The sequence below is a fragment of the Propithecus coquereli genome, unplaced genomic scaffold (assembly GCF_000956105.1).
Source record: "Propithecus coquereli isolate 6110/MARCELLA unplaced genomic scaffold, Pcoq_1.0 Scaffold334, whole genome shotgun sequence".
In the NCBI taxonomy this organism is placed as follows: domain Eukaryota; kingdom Metazoa; phylum Chordata; class Mammalia; order Primates; family Indriidae; genus Propithecus; species Propithecus coquereli.
In genome coordinates, this window is record NW_012148997.1 from 2,037,463 (window position 1) to 2,058,749 (window position 21,287).

At 39.9% G+C, this 21,287-nt stretch overlaps 1 protein-coding gene across 1 annotated transcript; it reads right to left on the reverse strand.

Annotated features, from left to right (window-relative positions):
- Nucleotides 1–18,463: 18,463 nt before the first annotated feature.
- LOC105815432 (taste receptor type 2 member 40) lies at nt 18,464–19,402 on the reverse strand. The gene has a single exon (XM_012650581.1). It carries the CDS (start codon nt 19,400–19,402, stop codon nt 18,464–18,466), a length of 939 nt encoding a protein of 312 aa, XP_012506035.1.
- Between the last annotated feature and the right edge of the window lie 1,885 nt (nt 19,403–21,287).

Genomic DNA, 21,287 nt, shown 5'->3' on the forward strand with positions numbered 1-21,287 from the left:
GTCCAAGATCAAGGGGCCAGCAGATTTGGTGTCTGGCGAGAGCTCACCTCCTGGTTTATAAATGATCATCTTCTTCCTATGTCCTCACATGGTGGAAGGGACAGACTGTGCTCCAGCGTCTTTTAGAAGGCAAATTATCCCATTTATGAGGCCTCCACCCTCATGATCTAATCACTTTCCAAAGGCGCCACCTCCTAGTACCATCACCTTGGGGGTTAGGATTTCAACCTATGAGTTTTGTGGGGACACAACCACTCAGTCTACAGCAGAGAGGGAAAGCTGGTGGATATTCCACACAGAGCCAGCAACATACGCAAAAGCCCCATGTCTGAGATTTTGAGGAACTGAGAGAAGTTCTCTTCAGCTGGAGGACTTGAAGGGGGGCGGTGGCAAGAGGGGAGGCTAGAGGCTGGGTCATGTGATAAGTTTCACAGTCTCTGCTGGAATGACCTTAAGCTTAGTGTGATTTTAAAAGCATATTTTATAAAAGAGAAGTAATTCCTTTGCTTGAGTACTCAGAATTGCTTCCTATGGCGTAGAAAAATATACAGGAACTGTGAGTAATTTACTTTTGCGATGACTCACACAGCCACAAATATTTATTTTTATTATTTAGCAAACACACATACAGCTTACTACATGTCAGACACTGTTCTAAGTGCTTTATAAATATTAATGTAATCCTCATAACAACCCTACAAGGTAGGTACTATCCTTTTAACAACTTTATATATGTGCCATGAAATCCACCCATTGTAAGTGTACTGTTCAATGACTTTTAGTATATTTACATCATTGTGCAGCAATCACCACAGTCCAGTCTGAGAACAGTTTCGTCATTTCAAAAAGTCCCCTGTGGCAGTTTGCGGTTAATCCCTCTCCTACCTCCAATCCTAGGAAACCACTGATCTTCTTTATGTCTTTATAGATTTAGTTTTTTCTGGAAATTTCATATAAGTGGAATGATACAATATGTGGATAGTTTTTTGCATCTGGCTTCTTTCACTTAGCATAATGTTCCTGAGGCTCATGCGTGTTGTAGCTTACATCAGTAGTTTTTTATATTTTTAATTACTGAATAGTATTCCATTGTATGGATGTACCGCATTTTGTTTATCCATTCACCAGTTGATGGACATTTGGGTTGTTCCTAGTTGTTGAACTGTGCTGCTGTGAATATTTGCATACAAGTCTTGGTGTGGGCAAACATTTCCATTTCTTTTGGGTAGATACCTAGGAGAAGAATTACTAGGTCTAATGGTAAGTTTATGTTGAATTTTTTGAGAAACCAACAAACTGTTCTCCAAAGTGGCTATTCAGGTAGGTACTATCACCATCACCTGCCTTTTATTGATGAACAAACTTGTACAAGGTCATAAAGCCTATAAATGGTGGAGTTAGGAATTGAACCTATGCAATCCACTGAAGATCTCTGTAGACTTAACACTAAACATTGGTGGTGTCTATGTCCTTTGTTTGAAATTGTCCTCAGTTTCAAAGAATGAACTTTGTCTACTTTCCCTTACCTGATCTTGGTTCCAAAACTGCTAGAGAACATGCCATTCAGTTCTGTCTGAGGAAATTATGCCTGCAGGAATTTGTCATGTTCCTTTCCTTCTTTGCTTCTAAGGTCATTCCCTAAACAAATTGTAGGCCACTCACGTATTTTTATTTTCATGCTCCCTGTGTGAGAAAAATGAACAAACTAGCGAGTGTTTTGCAATTGGGATTTGTAAACTCTTCAGTGACTAAGTCACCTTTCTTGGACCAAGAACCACCTTCTTAGGGCAAAATAACATTCTGTTATAACTACTGACAGTCTGCATGGTTGATGAATTTCTTTTTAACACAGCAGCTGGTAGTCTACAGCTGTGGTTCCCAACCCCCAGGTTGCAGTGGTACTGGTCCATGGCCTGTAAGGAACGGGGCCACACAGCAGGAGGTGAGCGGCAGACGAGCAAGCAAAGCTCATCTGTATTTACAGCTGCTCCCCATCGCTTTCATTGCTGCCTGAGCTCCGCCTCCTTGCCCGCCTCCGCCTGTGGAAGAATTGTCTTCCATGAAACTGGTCCCTGGTGCCAAAAAGGTTGGGGACTGCTGGCTACGGTGCACATGCCAGTGACAGCACATGGGCTAACTGTCAGGAACTCACAAGCCAATTGCTCAAAGGACCTTTTGCCTCTGGCTGGTAAAATCCATTCTGATTTCAAAGATCATCACAGTCATCACCCCCTTCTGGTTTCACAATTTGATTTGATCTCCACCCTCTGCATCCTCACTTTGCTGAGGATTGCAAAAGAATGAGACAGCCTCCTCTCCAACCTGTTCTGAGGGAACTAGCAAGGAGGTTGTAAGGGAAATTCATTTGTATAGGCAAGAGGTTTCTTAGGCCAAGCTAAAATAATTGCTGATGTGTTTTCTGCCGGCCTTCTGGGGAGGCATGAGTTAGCACAGTTATGCAACCAAGGTGTTATCTCCTATGTGAACCCATGTGATCACGCTTTCCCACGGCATGTTGCCACTATTGTTCTGAGCCATATATAAATGTTCTCCATGTTCTCGGTCATGCTCTTGTCGCTGCATTCCCCCCCCCCCGCCACAATAAAGAACATGTCTCATCTGCCCGCTGCAGCCCGTCTCTTCTTTCAACTCCCGGAAGCCTGCTCTGGTGCACTTGCTAGCCACAGAGTCCACTCCCCACAGAGGCGCATTTGTGGACCTTTTGGTTAACACATACGTGATTGACAATATGCGGGGGTGTTGTTCTTAAAGAAACAGAAATTACCTTGAGAGAAGGTTCAATCACATTTAAGGTTATGTGAGATTCCTCTGGGATCTTTGAGTTCTGATTAGGGCTTGAGTGTTTTCTAGGTGCTGATACTCTGGGATTGTAACTTGCCAAAAATCATAGACGTACAGCTGTGATCCTAACCCAGGTCTCAAATCTTAAGCCCTAAACCATGCTGCTCCCCAAGACTCCTTCAGAACTCCTCTGTGAGCCTCCAGGTTAGGCTAAGTGTCCCTTTTATGTTCTTGTGCCTTCTGTGCGTTCTCTTACCATAGACCTTATCGTATTACATTGAAATTAGCAGAATCCTCCACCATATTGTAAGCTTCTGAAGGGAGGAAAATGCGTGTGTGTTTTTAACCTCAGGCACAGAGACAGTTGAGTTAATCATTGCCTTAATTCTTGGCTCACTGCTACACATACCACTCTCCACCTTTCTTTTTTTTAACCTTATCTTTCTTTTCACCCTGATCCCCTGTTCATATTATTATTGATAATAATAATAAACACAACACTTAGTGAACACTTACTGCCAAGCATAATTTTAACACTTCGTATTAATTAATCTTCACAACAACCCCATGGAGTAACTTACTGTTATTATTAATATTTCCTATTATTCAGACAAAGAAACTGATTTACAGAGATGTTATGAAACTTGTCCAAGGTGACAGAGCAAGTCAGTGGGAGAGCCAGGATTTGAACCCAAGTGGTCTGGCTCCAGAAGACAAGCTCTTAACTGCTACGTGACAGGCCTCTCCCAGTTACATGTGCTGTTCTGGTTAATGATGTCCTTTGACAGGGATATCATGTCCTAGTATGTATAATGTTGTTTTGTGTGAGGTGTTTTACATAATCATAAACGGCACTGGGCTACAGGTCTGCCTGTATTTTTCACTCGACAGACACTTTCTCCACGTGGCTTTTGGCACATCTAGTCCACTGCTTCTGACTGCTGCATAATATTATATCCTGGCCAAACATTACACTTTACTGGTGCATTCTCTTCATTTCCGGTGACTTCAACTTGCTACCTCTATAAATAACAATGCAAGAAACATCTTTATTTATAGCTCCTCATGAACCTGGGCTCTCTGAGTAGAAGGGCATGTGAATATTTCATTCCACCAGATGTGGATGAATTGCTTTCCAGAATGATGGTACAATTCGACACTCCTGCCAGTAGCACCGGGGTTTTCCTTTCTTCATATGCTTGTCACCACTTGGTAATTTATGGCTATTCTGATGAATATAAATGATATCTTGTTGTAGTTTTAATTTGCATATTTCTGTTTATAAGCAAGCATGAGCACCTCTTCTGTTTGCTGGCCTTTTGAGTTTCCTATGCCTAGTTGTATTTGTGTGTGTGTATATGTGTGTATGTGCATCCCATTCTTCCTTGCATAGTCTACCTAGTGGTCTCTTGTAGAGTTTAGATGTTGTCAATGTCATCTCTCTGGCTATACCTTTAACTGAACAGAAATTCAATTAATTTTTGCCTTATGGTTTGAGCTTTTGGGTTCTTGTTTAATTAGCCATTCTATGTTTTCTTCTATTAGTTTTATAATTTAACCTTCCACATTTTTATCCATTTGGATTTACCTGATATACAAAGTAAGAGGAAGGGATCTAATTTTATTTTTCTCCAAATATTAAGGCTCATGCCCAGTACCATCTGATAAATATTCTATTTTTTTACCCACTTATATATGATTCACTTTTATCATATTTAAGTTCCCATGAATAAACGAGTCTGTTTTATGCTCATTTTCCTGCTCTATTAGTATAACTGTAACTTAATATGTCTTAATATCTCATAGGGATATTAACTCTTCAAGAAGCCTATTCCAAGTTTTAGAGTAAGTTGTTGAATTCATCAAAAAATTGTTATTTCTAGAAAGACCTGGATTTGTTGATAGGTAAATTCTTTGCTTCCATATAATCCTTATTTACCTTTATATCCTTACTATCTTGCATGGTATCTCATATGCTCAATAAATGTTTATAGAACTGAACCGTTGTTGAACTGATTTATGATCTCCTTTCAGTGACTAGGCAGGAAAACAAATTACGTGATAATGGAGGTTAGATATGAAGCCATCTTGTCTTCTCTTGAGTGAGAGAAGACACAAGAGGGGAGAAAGGCCAGAGAGTTGATCTCTTTGGTAACAAGCACAACTGTGGCTTTGGTTTTAATGCTTATAATAATCCACCACGATTAGCAACTCTTGATCAGAACGACTTCTGCATAGAACTTTTAGAGGTGGCTGTATGCAAGGGCTGGTGGCTGGGTTCCCAGTGGTATTTCAAAGAAAAATATGTAGCTTAAACTAGGACATGATGACAAAAGGAAAAATGTTGTCAGTTAATTCATATAATGAATGAATGGTTTGTTGAATATTGAGTTGTGAAGACCTCTGCAGAAAAGGTTTGTGCTACAGATATGAGGAGGCCGCCACCTAGTGGCATAAACTCTAAACACCACCATTGGAGCTTCAGTCCTGAGTATTAATAATAAATAGGACACGCTTAAAATGCTTTCTGTACATTACAACAGTAATCTCACGAGACATAGCATATTATTACCCCTGTTTTAAAGATGAAGAAATAGAGGCTTATAGGAGTTAAGCAAGTTGCCAAAGTCACAGAGCTAATAATGTACTGAAATCTAGAGTATGTGGCTCAAGTGTCGGTATGTTCAAGCTTTTTACTATGATGTCTGAAAGGAAGAGAAAAGTGGTGTGCTGGAGAGAGTGAATGGTGTGCATTGCTTCCAAACACATATTCGGTGACATAATATCGGAAGTTTGAATTCTGCCATGGTGGGAGTATTTACAAAACAGAAATCAGAAAATTCTATATATTGGGCTTTCCCCACTTTTTTTCCAGACAGCAAGTTTGCCAATACACCCTGGGGGAGAAAGACTAAGAATTAAGAGACATAGCTATACACTTTTTTTAGGGAAGCTGTAAAAGAGATTTGGAAAGTACTGAAAACTTGGTTTTTGAAAAAAATCAGATAAAAAGATCTTCAGACTTTTCTTCTGATATTTTGTGAGTATTAGAACAGAAACAGGTAGTTTATGACTAATGTAGAACTCCTCAAACTGAAAAAAGACTTATGAAAGAGTAATGTAAGATTGTCCAACTGCTTTATAAGGAAAGAAAACAAAACAGTTTCAGGGGCTATGCTGCAAAGCACATATTAAAAATGGCAAAAGAAATAGATGAGTCAGAAAAAACAAGCAGAACCGTTTTTTAGAGGCACTTAACCTAAATACTTAAAGATTGGGATCTACTTAAAGATTCTTGAGGCAGGCAAAATTGAATTGGGAGTGTTAAAATTCAGAGAATAAACAACATGTATACCAATTTAAAGGGGATCAAATCATAGACTGTGAATGGCCATGGCATTTAGGGGAAATGACACAAACTTGCTACAACTTCAGCCCCTCCCCCTTTCTAAATGCTTGTTAGTGCCTACCCCCACTCACACTCCTAATTGGGAGAAGATCTTTATTCTTTTTGACTACATTCAGGAAACAACATTTTGAAGGGTGTCTTATGCTCTTTGCTTTGCTACAAAGGAATACCTGAGGCTGGGTAATTTTTAAAGAAAAGAAGTTTATTTGGCTCACTGTTCTGCAGGCTGTACAAGAAGCATGGCCCCAGCATCTGCCGCTGGTGAGGGCCTCAGGAAGCCTGCACTCGTGGTGGCAGAGGAAGGGGAGCAGTAGCGCATGGTGAGAGGGAGGACACGAGAGAGAGGAAGAGTTGCCAGGCTCTTTTCAGCAGAATGGCACCAAACCATTCATGAGGGATCTGCCCCCATGAGCCAAGCACCTCCCACCAGGCCCCACCTCCAACACTGGTATCAAATTTCAACATGAGATTTGGGGGGGACAAATATCCAAACTGTATCAGAGGGATATTACAATATTATTATTAGCATAATCATTAACAACCTACATTTATGTTACATTGTGTAAGAAGAACACACCTGAGCTTTATTCCTCACACAATTTGTGGTAGGAAAGATATACATAGAGTTCCAGCCATGTGCCCCCCTCCCCACCCCATTTTGGGAAATGCCCCTGTAGCTCCTCCTGAAGGAATAGATACAACAAATTATATCATCTGGCATTCTGGCTATAATTCCTTAGAATAAGAAACAATCCTTCCCTCAAGCTGTGCTACATTATCCTCTGAGAATTTAAAGACAGAAAGCATAGTATTGTATCCTGGAGCTTCAAGTTTGTTTAGAGTTGAGGCCATGGCAATCTCAAACTAAAGGAAAACTGGAATTATAAGGGATCATAAAACTAATGGACATCCTTCCAGTGGAAAGTGGTTTGAACAGAGGAGCCCAGGACAAATGTGCAGAGAGATGCAGAGGTGAGAGCTGTCTAGTGAGAGAGTTGACGGGGAGAGGAAAGAGAATGGAGGAGAGAGGAGAGAGAAAGGAGAAGAGAGAGGGGGACACCTTGATGATTTCCCTGTTTTCATGAAGCCCAGTTATATTTCCTGCAAATGCCTGAAAGGGTTTCCACAGGGGCCCCTGAATCATTTTAATAATTTTCCCTTTACTTTCACTTCTTTGAGTTGATTTCTATTTCTTACGTCAAAATGCTCCATAACTAGGGCATCATCAAAGCTGAATTAGAGGAGATAAACACAGGAATCAGTGGACGCCCAGCAGCTGCTGCTCTCTTCCTAACCCGAATTTCCTAGAGTGTACATTCCAGGGAATTATTTATGTATCTGTTTTAAAAATAGCATTAGTTTCTTTCTCCTTGGTTATAAAGCTAATGCAGAGAGACATCATCAAGATAGCTGACTAGAGGTACCTAGCACCTGCCTCCTCCACAAAGAGGGACCAGAACAACAAATAGGTAACCACACATTGAGTAGCGTGTCTAAACAAGAATACTGAAATTCAGCAAGGAGGTGACAAAGACCCTCTGAGGCATGGGAACTTGAGGTGGCAGCATAGAGAAGGAAATGAAATAGCCATCTGGGTTTGGCTCAGAGACAAAAAGGACTCCCCATTGTGGGGAAAAGGTAAGTGAGAGATCCCCAGTAGTTGACATTCTCCACAGATGCCTGCACTCCTGACTACAGGAGGGCCTCTTGGTCCTTCAGGCCCTGAGTGTAATATAGGGAGCTACATGGAGTTGATGCAACTACTATGTCCCAGAGAGGGTATTTGTGCTGTGTGGGGACCCAAACAGCTACAGCATGATGCCTTTTGGGGAGCAGAGCCACCATCAGACTACATCCTGCTCTGGGGCCTAATAACTCCTGCATCTCCACATGCAGCCATGCAGTGCCCTACATCCCAGGGAACAGGTGGTCCAGCAGAGCAGGAAGACTGACCCCAGGACATACAGAGCTGAAGTGTACACTCCCCAGAACCTGAGGGCTGCCTGCCTGGGGCTGCTGCCACTGCTGCTGGTGATCCCAGCCCCTCCAGAGGTAGGGCTCCCACATGCCCATGTGTACCACCCAGGAGCCCCCAAAGTAGCCCACTTGGGGCCCACTGCTGCTACTGCCAGTGAACCTACCTCCTCCAGAGGTAGGGCCATCACACACCTGTATGTGCCCCTCAGGGAGTCCAAGAACCAGCCTCCCTGGTGTCCTTGTCCCCAGCAAAACCACCTCACAGCGTTTACAAATAATTCAGTCTAAGCCACTGAGGACCTCACAGATACCACTGACATTGATTATAGCTATAAAAGTTATATGGGAGCTACACTACTGCACTTATCCAGAATCAAAGCCAAAGCACTAACTGATACTATAGATAGATCTACAGGAAAAACTCTTTCCCTATGAAAGATCCTCCATAAAATTGGAAGAAGCAAATGTTACACCAGATGTGCAGATATCAACATAGGGACACAAGAAACATAAAAAAGCAAGGAAACATGATGCCTCCAAAGGAAAAGAATAATTTTTCAATAGCAGACTCTAAAAAAAGGAAATGTGTGAAATTCCTGAAAAGGAATTCAAAATAATGATCTTAAGAAACTCAAATAGATAAAAGAGAACACAGATAGACAATTAAAAGAAATCAGATGAACAATTCATAATTTGAATGAGAAATTCAAAAAGAGATAGATACCATAAAAAAAGAACCAAACAGAAATCTCAGAACTGAAGGATTCAATGAATAAAATAAAAGATACAATTGAGACCCTAAAAGGGTAGATCAAGCAGAAGAAAGGATTTCTGAACTTGAAGACAGGTCTTTTGAAATAACCTAGTCAGATAAAAAAAGTAATCAATCAATCAATAAAAAGAGTGAAGAAAGCCTACATGACATATGAGACATCATTAAGCAAACAAATATTTACATTTTGAGAGTTTCATAAAGAGAAGAGGAGGGGAAAAGCATAGAAAACCTATTTAATGAAATAATAGTTGAAAACTTCCCAAGTCTTGTGAGAGATATAGACATCCAGATACACAAAGCTTAAAGATCCCCAAGTAGATTCAACTCACAAAGGTCATCTCCAAGACATATCATAGTTAAACTGTCAAAAGTCATAGACAAAGAGAGAATTCTAAAAACAGCAAGAGAAAAGTGTCAAGTTACATATAAGGGAATCTCCATCAGACCAATAGCAGATTTCTCAGCAGAAATCTTATAGGCCAGGAGACAATGAGTTGATGTATTCCAAGTGCTGAAAGAAAAAGCCTGCCATCCAAGAATACTATGTTCAACAAAGCTATCCTTCAGAAATGAAGGAGAAATAAAGTCTTTCCTAGGTAAGTAAAAACAGGAAATTCATCACCAATAAACTGCCTATACAAGAAATGCTTAAAGGAGTCCTGCATTTGGAAGCGAAAGAATAATATCTATCATCATGAAAACATACAAAGTATAAAACTCATGGGCAGAACAGATACACAAATAAGAATGAGAAAGGAATCAAATGTTATCACTACTGAAACACAATAAACTGAAAAGATAAAAAATTAGGGGAGAAGAAATGAACAAAGGATATACAAAGCAAACAGAAACAATCAGAAAACAGTTAGAAAAATGATAGGAGTAAGTCCTCATCTTTCAATAACAATCTTTAATATGAACAGTTTAAATCCCTTGATTAAAATATATAGACTGGCTGGGTGGATTAAAATACAAGACTTGACTGTATGCTGTCTACAAGAAACTCACTTCACCTGTAAAGGCATACATACACTGAAAGTGAAAAGATGAGAAAACATATTCTACAAAAATGAGAACCAAAGGTGTGCAGAAATAGGTACGCTTATATCAGACAAAGTAGACTTTAAGTCAAAAAACATAAAGACAGACAAAGAAGGTCATTATATAATGATAAAGTAATCAATTCAGTAAGAGTAAATGTATTTTTATATTCTAAAAATATATGCACCCAAGACTGGAGCACCCAGATATATAAAGCAAATATTTTTAGAGATAAAAAGAGAGATAGGCCCTGATACAATAATAGTTAAAAACTACAGTACCCCACTTTTAGTATTAGACAAGTTGTGTAGATAAAAATTCAACAAAGAAACATCAGTCTTAAACTACACTTTAGACGAAATAAACTTAACATATATTTACAGAATATTTCACCCAACGGCTACAGAATACATATTCTTCTCATCAGCACATGCAACATGCCTCAGGGTAGACCATATGTTAGGTTATAAAACAAGTCTTAACAAATTTTTAAAAAATTGAAATTGCATTGTCTTCTAAGACCACAATAAAACAAAACTAGAAAACACTAACAGGAGGACTTGGGAAATTGCACAAATATATGAAAATTAAACAATATGCTTCTGAAAAATGTGAATCTATGAAGAAATTAAGAAGGAAGTGAAAAAAATTTCTTGAAACAAATGGAAATAGAAACACAATATGCCAAAACCTATGCGATCTAGCCAAAGCAGTACTAAGAGGGAATTTTATTCCAATAAATGCCTATATTAAAAAGTAGAAAGATTTCAAATAAACAACCAAGCGATACACCTCAAGCACTAGAAAAGCAAGAACATACCAAACTCAAAATTAGTAGAAGGAAAGAAATAATAAGGCTCAGAGCAGAACTAAACAAAATAGAGACAAAAAAACAAAACAAAAGATCAACAAAACAGAAAGTTGGTTCTTTGAAAATGTAAGCAAAATCAATAAGCCTTTAGCTAGACTATGAAAAAGAGAGAGAAGACCTAAATGACCAATGACTAATAAGTTTTAAAAAAATGCTCAACATCACTAATCATCAGGAAAATGCAAATCAAAACCACAGTGAAATACCATCTCACCCTAGTTAGAACAGCTATTATGAAAAAGACAAAAAATAACACATGCTGGCCAGGAGGGGGAGAAAATGGAACTCTGATACACTGTTGGTGAGAATGTAAATTAGTATAGTCACTATGAAAAGCAGTATAGATGTTCCTCAAAAAACTAAAAATAGAACTGCCATATGATCCAGCAATCCCACTACTGGGTATTTATCCAAAGAAAATAAAATCAGTGTATCAAACAGATATATGTACCTCCATGTTTATTGCAGCACTATTCAAAAAAGCCAAGACATGGAATCATTGGTCCATCAACAGATGAATAGATAAAGAAAATGTGGTATATATACACAATTGAATGCTACGCAGCCATAAAATAGAATGAAATCCTGTTATTGACCGAAATATTTATGAGCTGGGAGTATATTATGCTAAATGGAATAAATCAAGCAAAGAAGGATAAATACTGCATGTTCTCATTCGTATGTAGGAGATAAAAAAAGTTGAGCTCACAGAAGTATAGAGTGTAACTGTGGTTACTAAAGTCTGGGAAGGTAGGGAGGGAGGATTAGGGAGAGTTTGGTTAATGGATACAAAAGTATAGCCAGATAGGAGGAATAATTTCTAGTGCTCTATAGCACTGTAGGGTGAATACAGTTAACAATAATTATTGCATATTTTCAAACTCTAGAAGAGAGGATTTTGTATGTTCCCAACACAAAGAAATAATAAATGTTTGAGGTTATTAATATGCTAATTACTCTGATTTGATCATTACACATTGTATACATGTATGGAAATATCACTTATAAATATGTACAATTATTACATGTCATCTAAAAAAATCAAAGCAAAAAAGTTGAATTCCAGGAAATATATAGATCTTTACCAGAAGAATGATGTATATTTTGGTATATTTTAGATAGTGTGTTTCAAAGATGGATTGGAAATCCTAATTAATTTTAATAGGAATTAAAAATTTAGCTGAAATCAAAATAATCTACAAATCTTTTGGACTACTAGAAGTCTTGGCATCATATAATAACCCTCCTCAATAGTCTGTACTGGCAACATGTTGATGGCTGAGTAAAGGATACATAGGTGATCAGTGCACTATTTTCTCTACTTTTGTGTATGTGTAAAATTTTCCAAAATTAAAATAAAAAAAGAACCAAACCAGAAGGCCCTTTAAATGATTATATTTAGTAGAGTGAATGTAATAAAGCATCCAGAGCTGTCAGAAAGGGCAGTCTTGAGATGCAGTGTGAAGGGCTTTGCATGCCAGTCAGAAGGTTTATGGGTAATGGGAAGCCCCGGGATGATTTTAAGCAGGTGGAGTGTGTGTGAGTGTGTATGGGTGTGTGCATGTGTATAAGAGCCTACATGAATGTGTGTGTGTAAGGTGTGAGTGTGAAAGTGTGAGAGTGTGTGAGTGTGTGAATGTGTGTGAGTGTGTGGTGTGAGCTGTGTGAGTGCGTGTGATGTGTGAGTGTGAGAGGGTATGTGTGAGTATGAGTGTGTGTGTGTATGAGAGTGTGTGAATGTGTGTTTGTGAGAGTGTGTGTGTATATGGTTCAGTTGTCTGTGTGTGTGCGTGTCTCTTGTTCATAAAGGAATGGAACTGGAATGAATATCACAGCTGTGGGTGAAAGAAAAGTAAAACTTGAAATCTGAATACAGCTTTAGTCACTTTGGTGGTGTCAGGGTGACCAACTGTCCCAGTTTTTCCAGGACAGAAAGGTTTTCTGGGGTGTAGAACTTTCAGTTTTAAAATCTGGGTAGTTGGTTGCCTTAGTGGTGGCAACAGATCAAGGGTACAAATTGTGAGTGAGTTATATATTTGAAGGGTGCTTGATGGATAAGGAAACAGAAGAGAAACCAGGCAGCTGAACAGAGATGGAAGCCAAGGGTGCAGATCTTCAAATCAGAGTGAGTGGTCAACAGTGCACATCCCCAGGGGATCAGCGATGATGAAGACTCAGGCCACAGGTTTGACTTTTTAAAAATAACTTCTTCAGATCAGGACTTGCCAGACATATTTTTTAGTTACTTAGCTTTCAAAGACAACAACAGAAAACAAAACAAAAAATGTCTGCTATCGGGTACAATTAATACAATCAGTGACAAAAATTTGTAAATTAGAATACAGACACAGGATTAGTGAAAGAACTCATGAAAGATAAAATGCAAAGGCAAAGGTATTCTAGTCATTTAACAATCTGATTAGTTAACAAAGAGGTTAAAGCAATCTCTTGCAGTATTTGGAGATAGTTAAATTTTATTATGTTATGATAAATCTCACATAAAGTAAGAACATTCTGTCAAAAATACAGATATAAAACATAAACATATAGCTAATATATACTCCAGAGTGAATAATTTCAACCTACTCACTCATCTTGCTAATCTTCATTGATTCCACCCGGCAATTATTGTGCTGTACTATGAGTGAATTCCTGGGCTAAGGACTGCAGAAATAGAAAAGTGAGTTAGATGATCTTCCAACGTGATAACGAGTGAGTTCACATTCTTTTGTCTGAAGGCTGTATCAGGCAGCTTGAAGAGCAGATCCCAGGCTGTGTACCCTCTTGGGTTTGCAGCATTGGGTTTGGGCAGTGACTCGCTGGAGTGCTGTCCTGTCTTCTCAAACACAACCCGATCAGAGCCACGCAGTCACAGGGCCTTTCCTTTCTGGTAACTGAATCACCTATAGCCTGTGCCTACCTTTGACTTTACCTGTCCCCTGTTGCTATCTTCACACATTCCGTGAGTGTAGAGAAAATGCTCCCCCAGTTCCACCCCCCAGTGCCATTGCCTGTTGGGACTTGCTCAAGTGGAGAGGGGAATCCTGACAGGTCCACTGCCAGGGCAGAGGCTGGGGGTGAGGAGGTAAGCCCTAGCCTGTCTTGTCTCCAACCTCAGAAATGGCTATAAAACTCAGCTCCCCTTGTCCACATCCCTATAGAATCCTTGTGGCAGATATTCCATTGCTCCTTGAGGAGCCAGGCCATGGCTCTGAGGAAAGGTTGGCAGGTGGCTGCAGGGCCCTGTGTAGACATGACCTCCAAGTGATTAATCTGAGTTTTCTGAAGCATTTTCTGGGCCTTTAAATCCATAGGCAAGGGAATTTTTCTCACTGCATTTATGAGTGGAGTGTGGGTGTTTGGTGCTTTTCCACTTAGCAGTGAGATGAGAGAAGAATGGGCTGCAGGATCTTGCTCTGTTCCAAGAGTCACACTGCCATGCCCTCCCTGCCAAGAATTTCCATCACTCACAATCCCAGCTGCATTCAGGACACCAGCCATAATGTATTAACCAGCAACTGGTTTGAATAAACCATGGATTTATTTGTAGTCTCCAAGGGCTCTAGGCAGGAGATGCAAATAGCAGCTTTCCCTAGGGAGGGTGGATGTAATGGGACCCTTTCTATTTTGCATTCTCAGGCTCGGTTGGAGATCTCTAAGGATGTTTAGTGGAAAATTTCTTTTTCTCTCAGCCCCAATCTCTCCTAACTGGCCCACTAAGGCTGAGAGAAAAGGATTCTGCCCTGAATTCTCCCCTCCTCATGGGGAAGGAGCTAAAAGAGGCAGATCAAGATTTTAAAATTTTTTCAGAGGGTAGGAGCTTTAACTGTGAACATTTGAGGTTTAAGGTACAGTGCTGACCTCACAGTACATAGGCCTCATGTAAGTATTTCCCACATTGTAATTTAATAAGCTGCTACTTCCTAAACCATTCACTCTTAGAGGGTGAAATTTTTGGTTGAGTTGGTCTTTGAATTAATGAATAAATATTTGTTGAAACAATAAATACACTAATCTTTGTATGGTAGTTTATATTTTATTACATACATATATTATTTCCCTTGAGCTTCACAGCAACCCTGTGAAGTGGGTGTTATGATTATCTCTGCTTTCCAGACAGGGAAACTGAGGCTCAGAGAGGTTTAGTGACTTTCCTAAGATCATCTATAGTGTGGACTGAACTCTAGATCTTTGACACCGAAGTGTAGGTTCTTTCCACATGCTACACTGACTCTAGGCCTTTCCCATTGTCATACAATAAACCAGCCTGTTACGTAGTCATCTAAAAAGGACGCAAAAATACAAACATTACAATGCCGGGTCAGATCCATGAAGAGCACCACAGCCTGGTGTTCAGCCTTGGCAGAGATGGTTTAGAGGGACAGGACTACTTCAAAGCTACAGTTTTCAGACATTCCTAAGGACGCTATAGGAGCCCGTTTACCACTTTTTACCTCATGTTATTGAACGAGTAGCTTCAAGGTGATCTCTTTCAAAGGTTTAGATAGAAACAAGTTTTGGGCCCTGTGTCTGTCCTCAGTAGGTGGAAGATAGGAGACTAGGACATTAGTTTTTATTTGTTTATTTGTCATTTGTTTGCTTTTTTACAAAGAACTAAAGGATTGTGTTTTAAGGATTGCAAAGGGGTGGCGACAAGGTGGAGAAATTGAAAGTGACAAAATATTGTGGACATTGCAATGGTCAAAACATGGCAAAGTTGTCACGATAAATATCCCTGGTTTACAGTGAAGTGTAACTGGGATTTGGGGCATCCTCTGCCTCCTGGGGCTGGAGAACACACTGAGTATAGGGTCTGCAAACTGCAGCTTGGAGCCAAATCCAACCTACTGAATCTTTGAATCACATTGCAGCTTCTCCAATATAAAAAAACTAATGTCCTCTTACCTCTCCTCTAAAGGCTTCACTTGTATCCAGAGGGGAGGAGGAAACGCAAGAAGGATGAAGGTGGGTTCCCTTTCAGTATCTCTTCCTCTGCTTCCATGATTGCACTTGATATCTGTCCTTGGTTTCTCTCCCCCAACACAAGACTTGTTTAGGTTGATCAACTTGTCGTTTCTTTCCCTTATTAAATAGATGTTTCTCTGCCCTAGTGTACAAAGTAAAATATACTTGAGAGGACAAGAGAAGATATTTCCTGTAGAGTAAATTCAAAGAAAAATGGGAACTGCAATGGAATTTTAGCAAACACTGAGATAGTTGGAAGAAGATGATGTTGGATGTGAGACAATCTAGTGGCCCTCAAGGCACAGCCCTTAGATTGGTCAAAGATTGGCTACCAATCTAGCTGTCATCTGCAAAGACTTGAGCAGGTATGGGGAGAGAAGGCAGACACCCTGCCTCTGCCCTGGGCCTGCCAGATTGGAAGCCCCTGGCAACCAGAATCTCCTGAGCTGCTCCACACGGTAGATGATACCCAGAGTGACTTTGTGGGTAAAAGAATCCTTCACACTATAACTTTAGCCTCCTCTGGGGGGTGGGAGAGGGAGATCAAGCAGAGTTTGCAAGGTGGGAACCAGTAAAGACACTGAAACAACACCAAGCCTGGCTTTGCATTTCGTTATGAACTTTAGCCCAGCAGAGTCCAATTTTTGTCTTCATTTGGGACTTCCGATTTCTGTCTAAAGCCAACCAATTTGAAGACCAGGTATTCTGGTTCTTTCTGGATACTTAGTTAAGTTTTACATAAAGAAAAAAAGAATTGGAGAGAATTTGGTCTAGCTGAAGGCAGGGCAACATACAGTTTTGATAAGGATGTTCTCATCTCTGAAGCTCATGGTAGCTCTCAACCTGCTGCCTTAGGCCCTTGCAAACAATGAGATCTATTTCTTCCTGATAAGCAAAGAGAGGGCTTATACATTTTGTTATCCTGGCATGGTTCATGTTAATGTAATGGTAACTTTAAATCAATTTTCTGGTTTTTTTGGTGGGGGGGATGCTTTACAGTACCTTTAGTGGGTACATAAGCCTTTTTATCAGCATATATTATTTGGATGAAAATATACATTTATCTATTCCTTAGGAATTGGAATAAAACTTCAAAATCTAATTTGTCTTATTATAACAACTATACCAGTCTGAAATAACAACATAAATAAATATCACTTAAGAGAGCTATCAAAAGTGTGTGCTTTTGCACATCTTTTACTTCCCGGTTAAATAAGTACTAAATTCTCTGAACTATAAAGGGATTTATGTGAGTGTGTGTATGTGTGTGCGTGTGTGTGTGATTTTTTGCAATTGTGGATGTAAGGAATTTCCTCTGATATATATGATACATGCTTGAGAGCCCAGGAGCTCAGAATTTATACTTTGCTACTGACCATACACTTTGATTTGGGAGCTATCTAAGTTTGGTCTGATCAATAGCATTCTTCTTATGTTTTCCTTGGTAATTGTGACTTACAAAATACCTAATAAAAGAAAAACACAAATTCCTAACTTTTGAGTTCCTAGATATCCAAGGAGTGGGGTGTCTTATTTTGTGAACAACCCTTTGAGACAATGCTGATAGAATCATCCTGAAGAGTGACAACAAAGAATAATGTTTTCCTTCTTCTCTAGTGGCCACTCCCTGGTAACCTGCTCTCACCCCATTATTTACTTCCAGGTAACCCAGAACTGGTTAAGCCAGAGGCACAGGTACCACTCGCATTGCCACAGAGTCAGGAGCAGAGCAAAACCCATGTTCACTTACTCTGGCCTCTTTCTTTTCTCTTTCTGCTTCCTGTTCACTTTCTTCCACTTGGAGAAATAAGGTATTCAGTTGACCAACCAGGTGTCCATCTGCCGTCCTATGTCTCATTTTTTATCTCCAAACAACTTCCCTAAATTATTGCTTTTTACATACTCCCTTGCTTTTTGTATTACCTTCTCCGGAAACTCCTTGAATCTAGATGTCACACTGTCACTCCAGTAATAGTATACGTGGCCTCCCTTTAGTCAAATCCAAAGCCTTTTTCTTCACCCTTTCCTTCCCTTGAAACCTCTGCAGCACTTGATAACTTTGGGCAGCCTTTCTTTCCAAAATCCCTTTTCTCTGTAGCTACTCTGGTTTCCCTTCTACCTGTTGGACTGCATGCTGAGCTCTTCTTCACTGGCCCTCCTTTCCCTAACTGTGGATTACTAGGGTGTCTTAAATGAGGTTATCATATAATTTCTTATCCAGACCAAGACATCCTTGAAAATTAGAGGTGCTCAATTGACAACAGACAACAAACAGAGATCATCCCAGGCCAGCCAAACGGAGCTGTCTGGTCACCCTCTATTTAAGGCTCAGGGGGAGGAGAAATTGGAATAGAGCTCAGGGCAGGATATGAATGAGCATAGACGAAGGAGCTTTCATAAGTCCACCATCGTGTTGCTTAGTTACTTCTGCTTAGAATATCAAGTTAAAAATTTAGCTTCACACTTAAGAAAGAGTCTGGTTACCTGAGGAGAAGTATCCAAACAAATTTGGGGGAGAAAAGATGAGTGAAAAGAGAAGTCTAGATGAGGCAAAGGCAGAGCTGATGGGACTAGGTCCCCTGGGTCCCAGTCACAAAGTCTGTCTTCTTAAGAAAAGACGAACTCAGTGCTGAAACTGCTTCCAGGCTCTTCTCAACCCAGGGTTTCCCAAGATCAGTTGCAAGGAGTGGCCAGCAGGGTAGGCAGCCATGATGATTTTGCACAAAATATTCCAGGGACTGTAAGTATCAAAGATGCTGGACAGGGAAAGAAAGAGAGCAACTGCGTTGAAAATGTAGAGAATGAGAAAGTAGCTGGTGCTCTTGATGGCACCCACGTGAGCCTCCATGCTGGGGTCCCTGGAGCCGGTGGCATTGCCTTCCATGTGTAGGATGTGTCTCCTGAGAGAGAGGATCAGCAGGGTGGCTGCCTGGATGAACATGATCAAAGGAATGAAGATCCCTAGGCTATAGAAGATAGTCAGCTTCCTCATATTGGTCTCAAAGAAGATATTCTTCTCAGTGGAGTTGGAGGAGGGGATAGGAATGGAACTATTCATGTACACATTGAAGACATTTTTATAGAAGGGAATGCTGAAGCATAAGGAAAACAACACTGACAGCCTCAGAAGCCAAGGCAGCAGCACTAGGATTTTCCTCTTCATCATGACGAACAAAGGGTGAGTAAAGTTTACAACTCTAAGACAATAAAAGACATTGAGCCAGGTGGCAAACCAGAGGTTGGCATAGTTCAGAAACATGACGGTGACTCTGAAGAGTGAATACATTGGGTTTTGGTTGTAAATGGATGGGAATAGTAGACTGCAAATATTCTCCAGCATCATCCAAAGCTGTAGCAAAAGCCTGGAAAAGCTCAGGATCAACAGAATGCAGTCCGCAGTTGGGAGTCTTTTGGCCCTGACCCACTTAGCCCCATAGATGGCTGTTATGAAGCCATTCCCAACGGTGCCAGTGATGCATTCTATTCCAGAGACCACCAAGGTGAAGGTGTTCCTTAACTTGGCTGCGTCTTTATCTGAGGCATCTATGTTCAACACTGCCATTCTCTTCGACCTTGACTTTCAGGTTTCTACACCAAGAACTGGTAACTGCTCTGCAGTCTTCTGACCCTCACTCAATGTTATTGTAATTCTGTCCCCCTCTAGTTAATGGTTATTTCCAATTTTTCTCCATTTGCTTGTCATATGACTGCAAGTTAGAGGCTTGACATGCAAATTATGGGAGGATCTGGTTACTGGCTCTGTCTCCATTTTTCATAAAGATCCATTTGTCTTGGGCTTTCAGGAGCTTGCTGGAAATTTGAGACAGGTTTCTAGTATAGCACCCTCGTACCTTATTTGCTTTAAGTCCATATTCACCTGACAGGGCAAGAATCCCAGGTTAGGAATCTTAGTGTCCCCATAGCCTTTTTATTTGTCTCACAAGATTTCCATTACCTGCTAAATTATCTGTGAAAACATGTACAGTTTCTTTTATCTGCCTTCCCCACTTATTTTCTTGTCCCTCTTATTTTGGGACAGGTTTTTCCTTTGATGGTTATTATGTTTGTGAATAAGAAATTCCCACCAGCTCATATATATAAACATCTTTTACTTAGAATTGAGTTTCTTCCAGAAAGGTCTGCTATTATAATGTCCTCAAATAGTGTACAGAAAAGCCCAAACTGGATGATATTTGAGTTAATCAGGAACAAGAAAGTCTCCATAACTCCTCATTTTCATTGTGTGAGGGTATATCTGTGTCACAATGACAACTTACTGAGGTCCATATGACTATTTGAATTCAGAATCAGTCAAAGTGAGCCTGGGGAGAATTCAAAGTGTTCTGAACATGGCGTTGAAGTTCGGAAATGCGATAAGACACTGTAACTTGAAATTTAATTTCCTACTTCTCACCTCTGGCTGTGAACCAGAATGAACTCTGGCACTTCAAAAATATATATAAATGCTCAGGACTCATCCCAAATCTACTAATTCAGAATCTGGGATAGGCTCAGGCACCTTCTTGTTTTAAAAAGCTAAAAGGTCATGTTGTTCATAGCCAGGATTGAGAACCGAAGTCTTAGCTAGAAATCAAAGAGCCTTGGGCCAAATTTGGCCTGCACTTGTGTTTTATCTTGCATTGTCTAATACACTGGACAGCATTAGTTCATGAGTGCTTAACTTTTTTTTTTTATTGGCCACCATTTAAATTTAGAAGATTACATACATGCACACAAAAAAATCTGTCTTCTTTTGAGAAATAAGAGGATTCGGCAATATCGGGTTTGCATGGTGAATTGCTTGAAGCTGAGTAGTGGCTGCCCATTTTGAACAAGGCATATACTTTCCAGTTTGTTGACGGTACCCACCAATTTCTAGTGTCTTCTTGACACCCAGGCTGAGCACCAGTTGCCACTTTCTGGTGTGTCATAAATGGAGGGATTATAAAAATGGATTTCCCTATCCTAAATTTACCTTATTTAACATAAAGAAGTCAGAGATTTATTATTATTATTATAAAAATGTCTTGTGTTATAAGATCATATTTGTATAGAAAAAGCACCAGGCAAAGCAGTAGATTGCAAAGTTAAGAAAGCATTGTTTATAGCAATTAAAACTTATGTCGACACCGAGATTTGTACAAGAACGCTCACAGCGGCTTTGTTCATAATAGCCAGAAACTGGAGACAGTAAGATTCATTGACAAGTTTTGCATTTCCTGTAGGAGACTTGTTAACTTCTGTTAGTTCTCTAATTGAGGAGAGCGGGATTTGTCAGCAACTTTCACATATTCTAAAGCACCAAACTGGTCCTTTGGTTTATTTTGTCCCACCATGTGCAAGTTTGTAGGGAATAATACCTCTTTAAATTTCTTGCACATAATTGTTGATTTCCATTATCCTGGTACCGTTTTCTATTGGTTTTCATTCATGTTTTTCTCTGATTT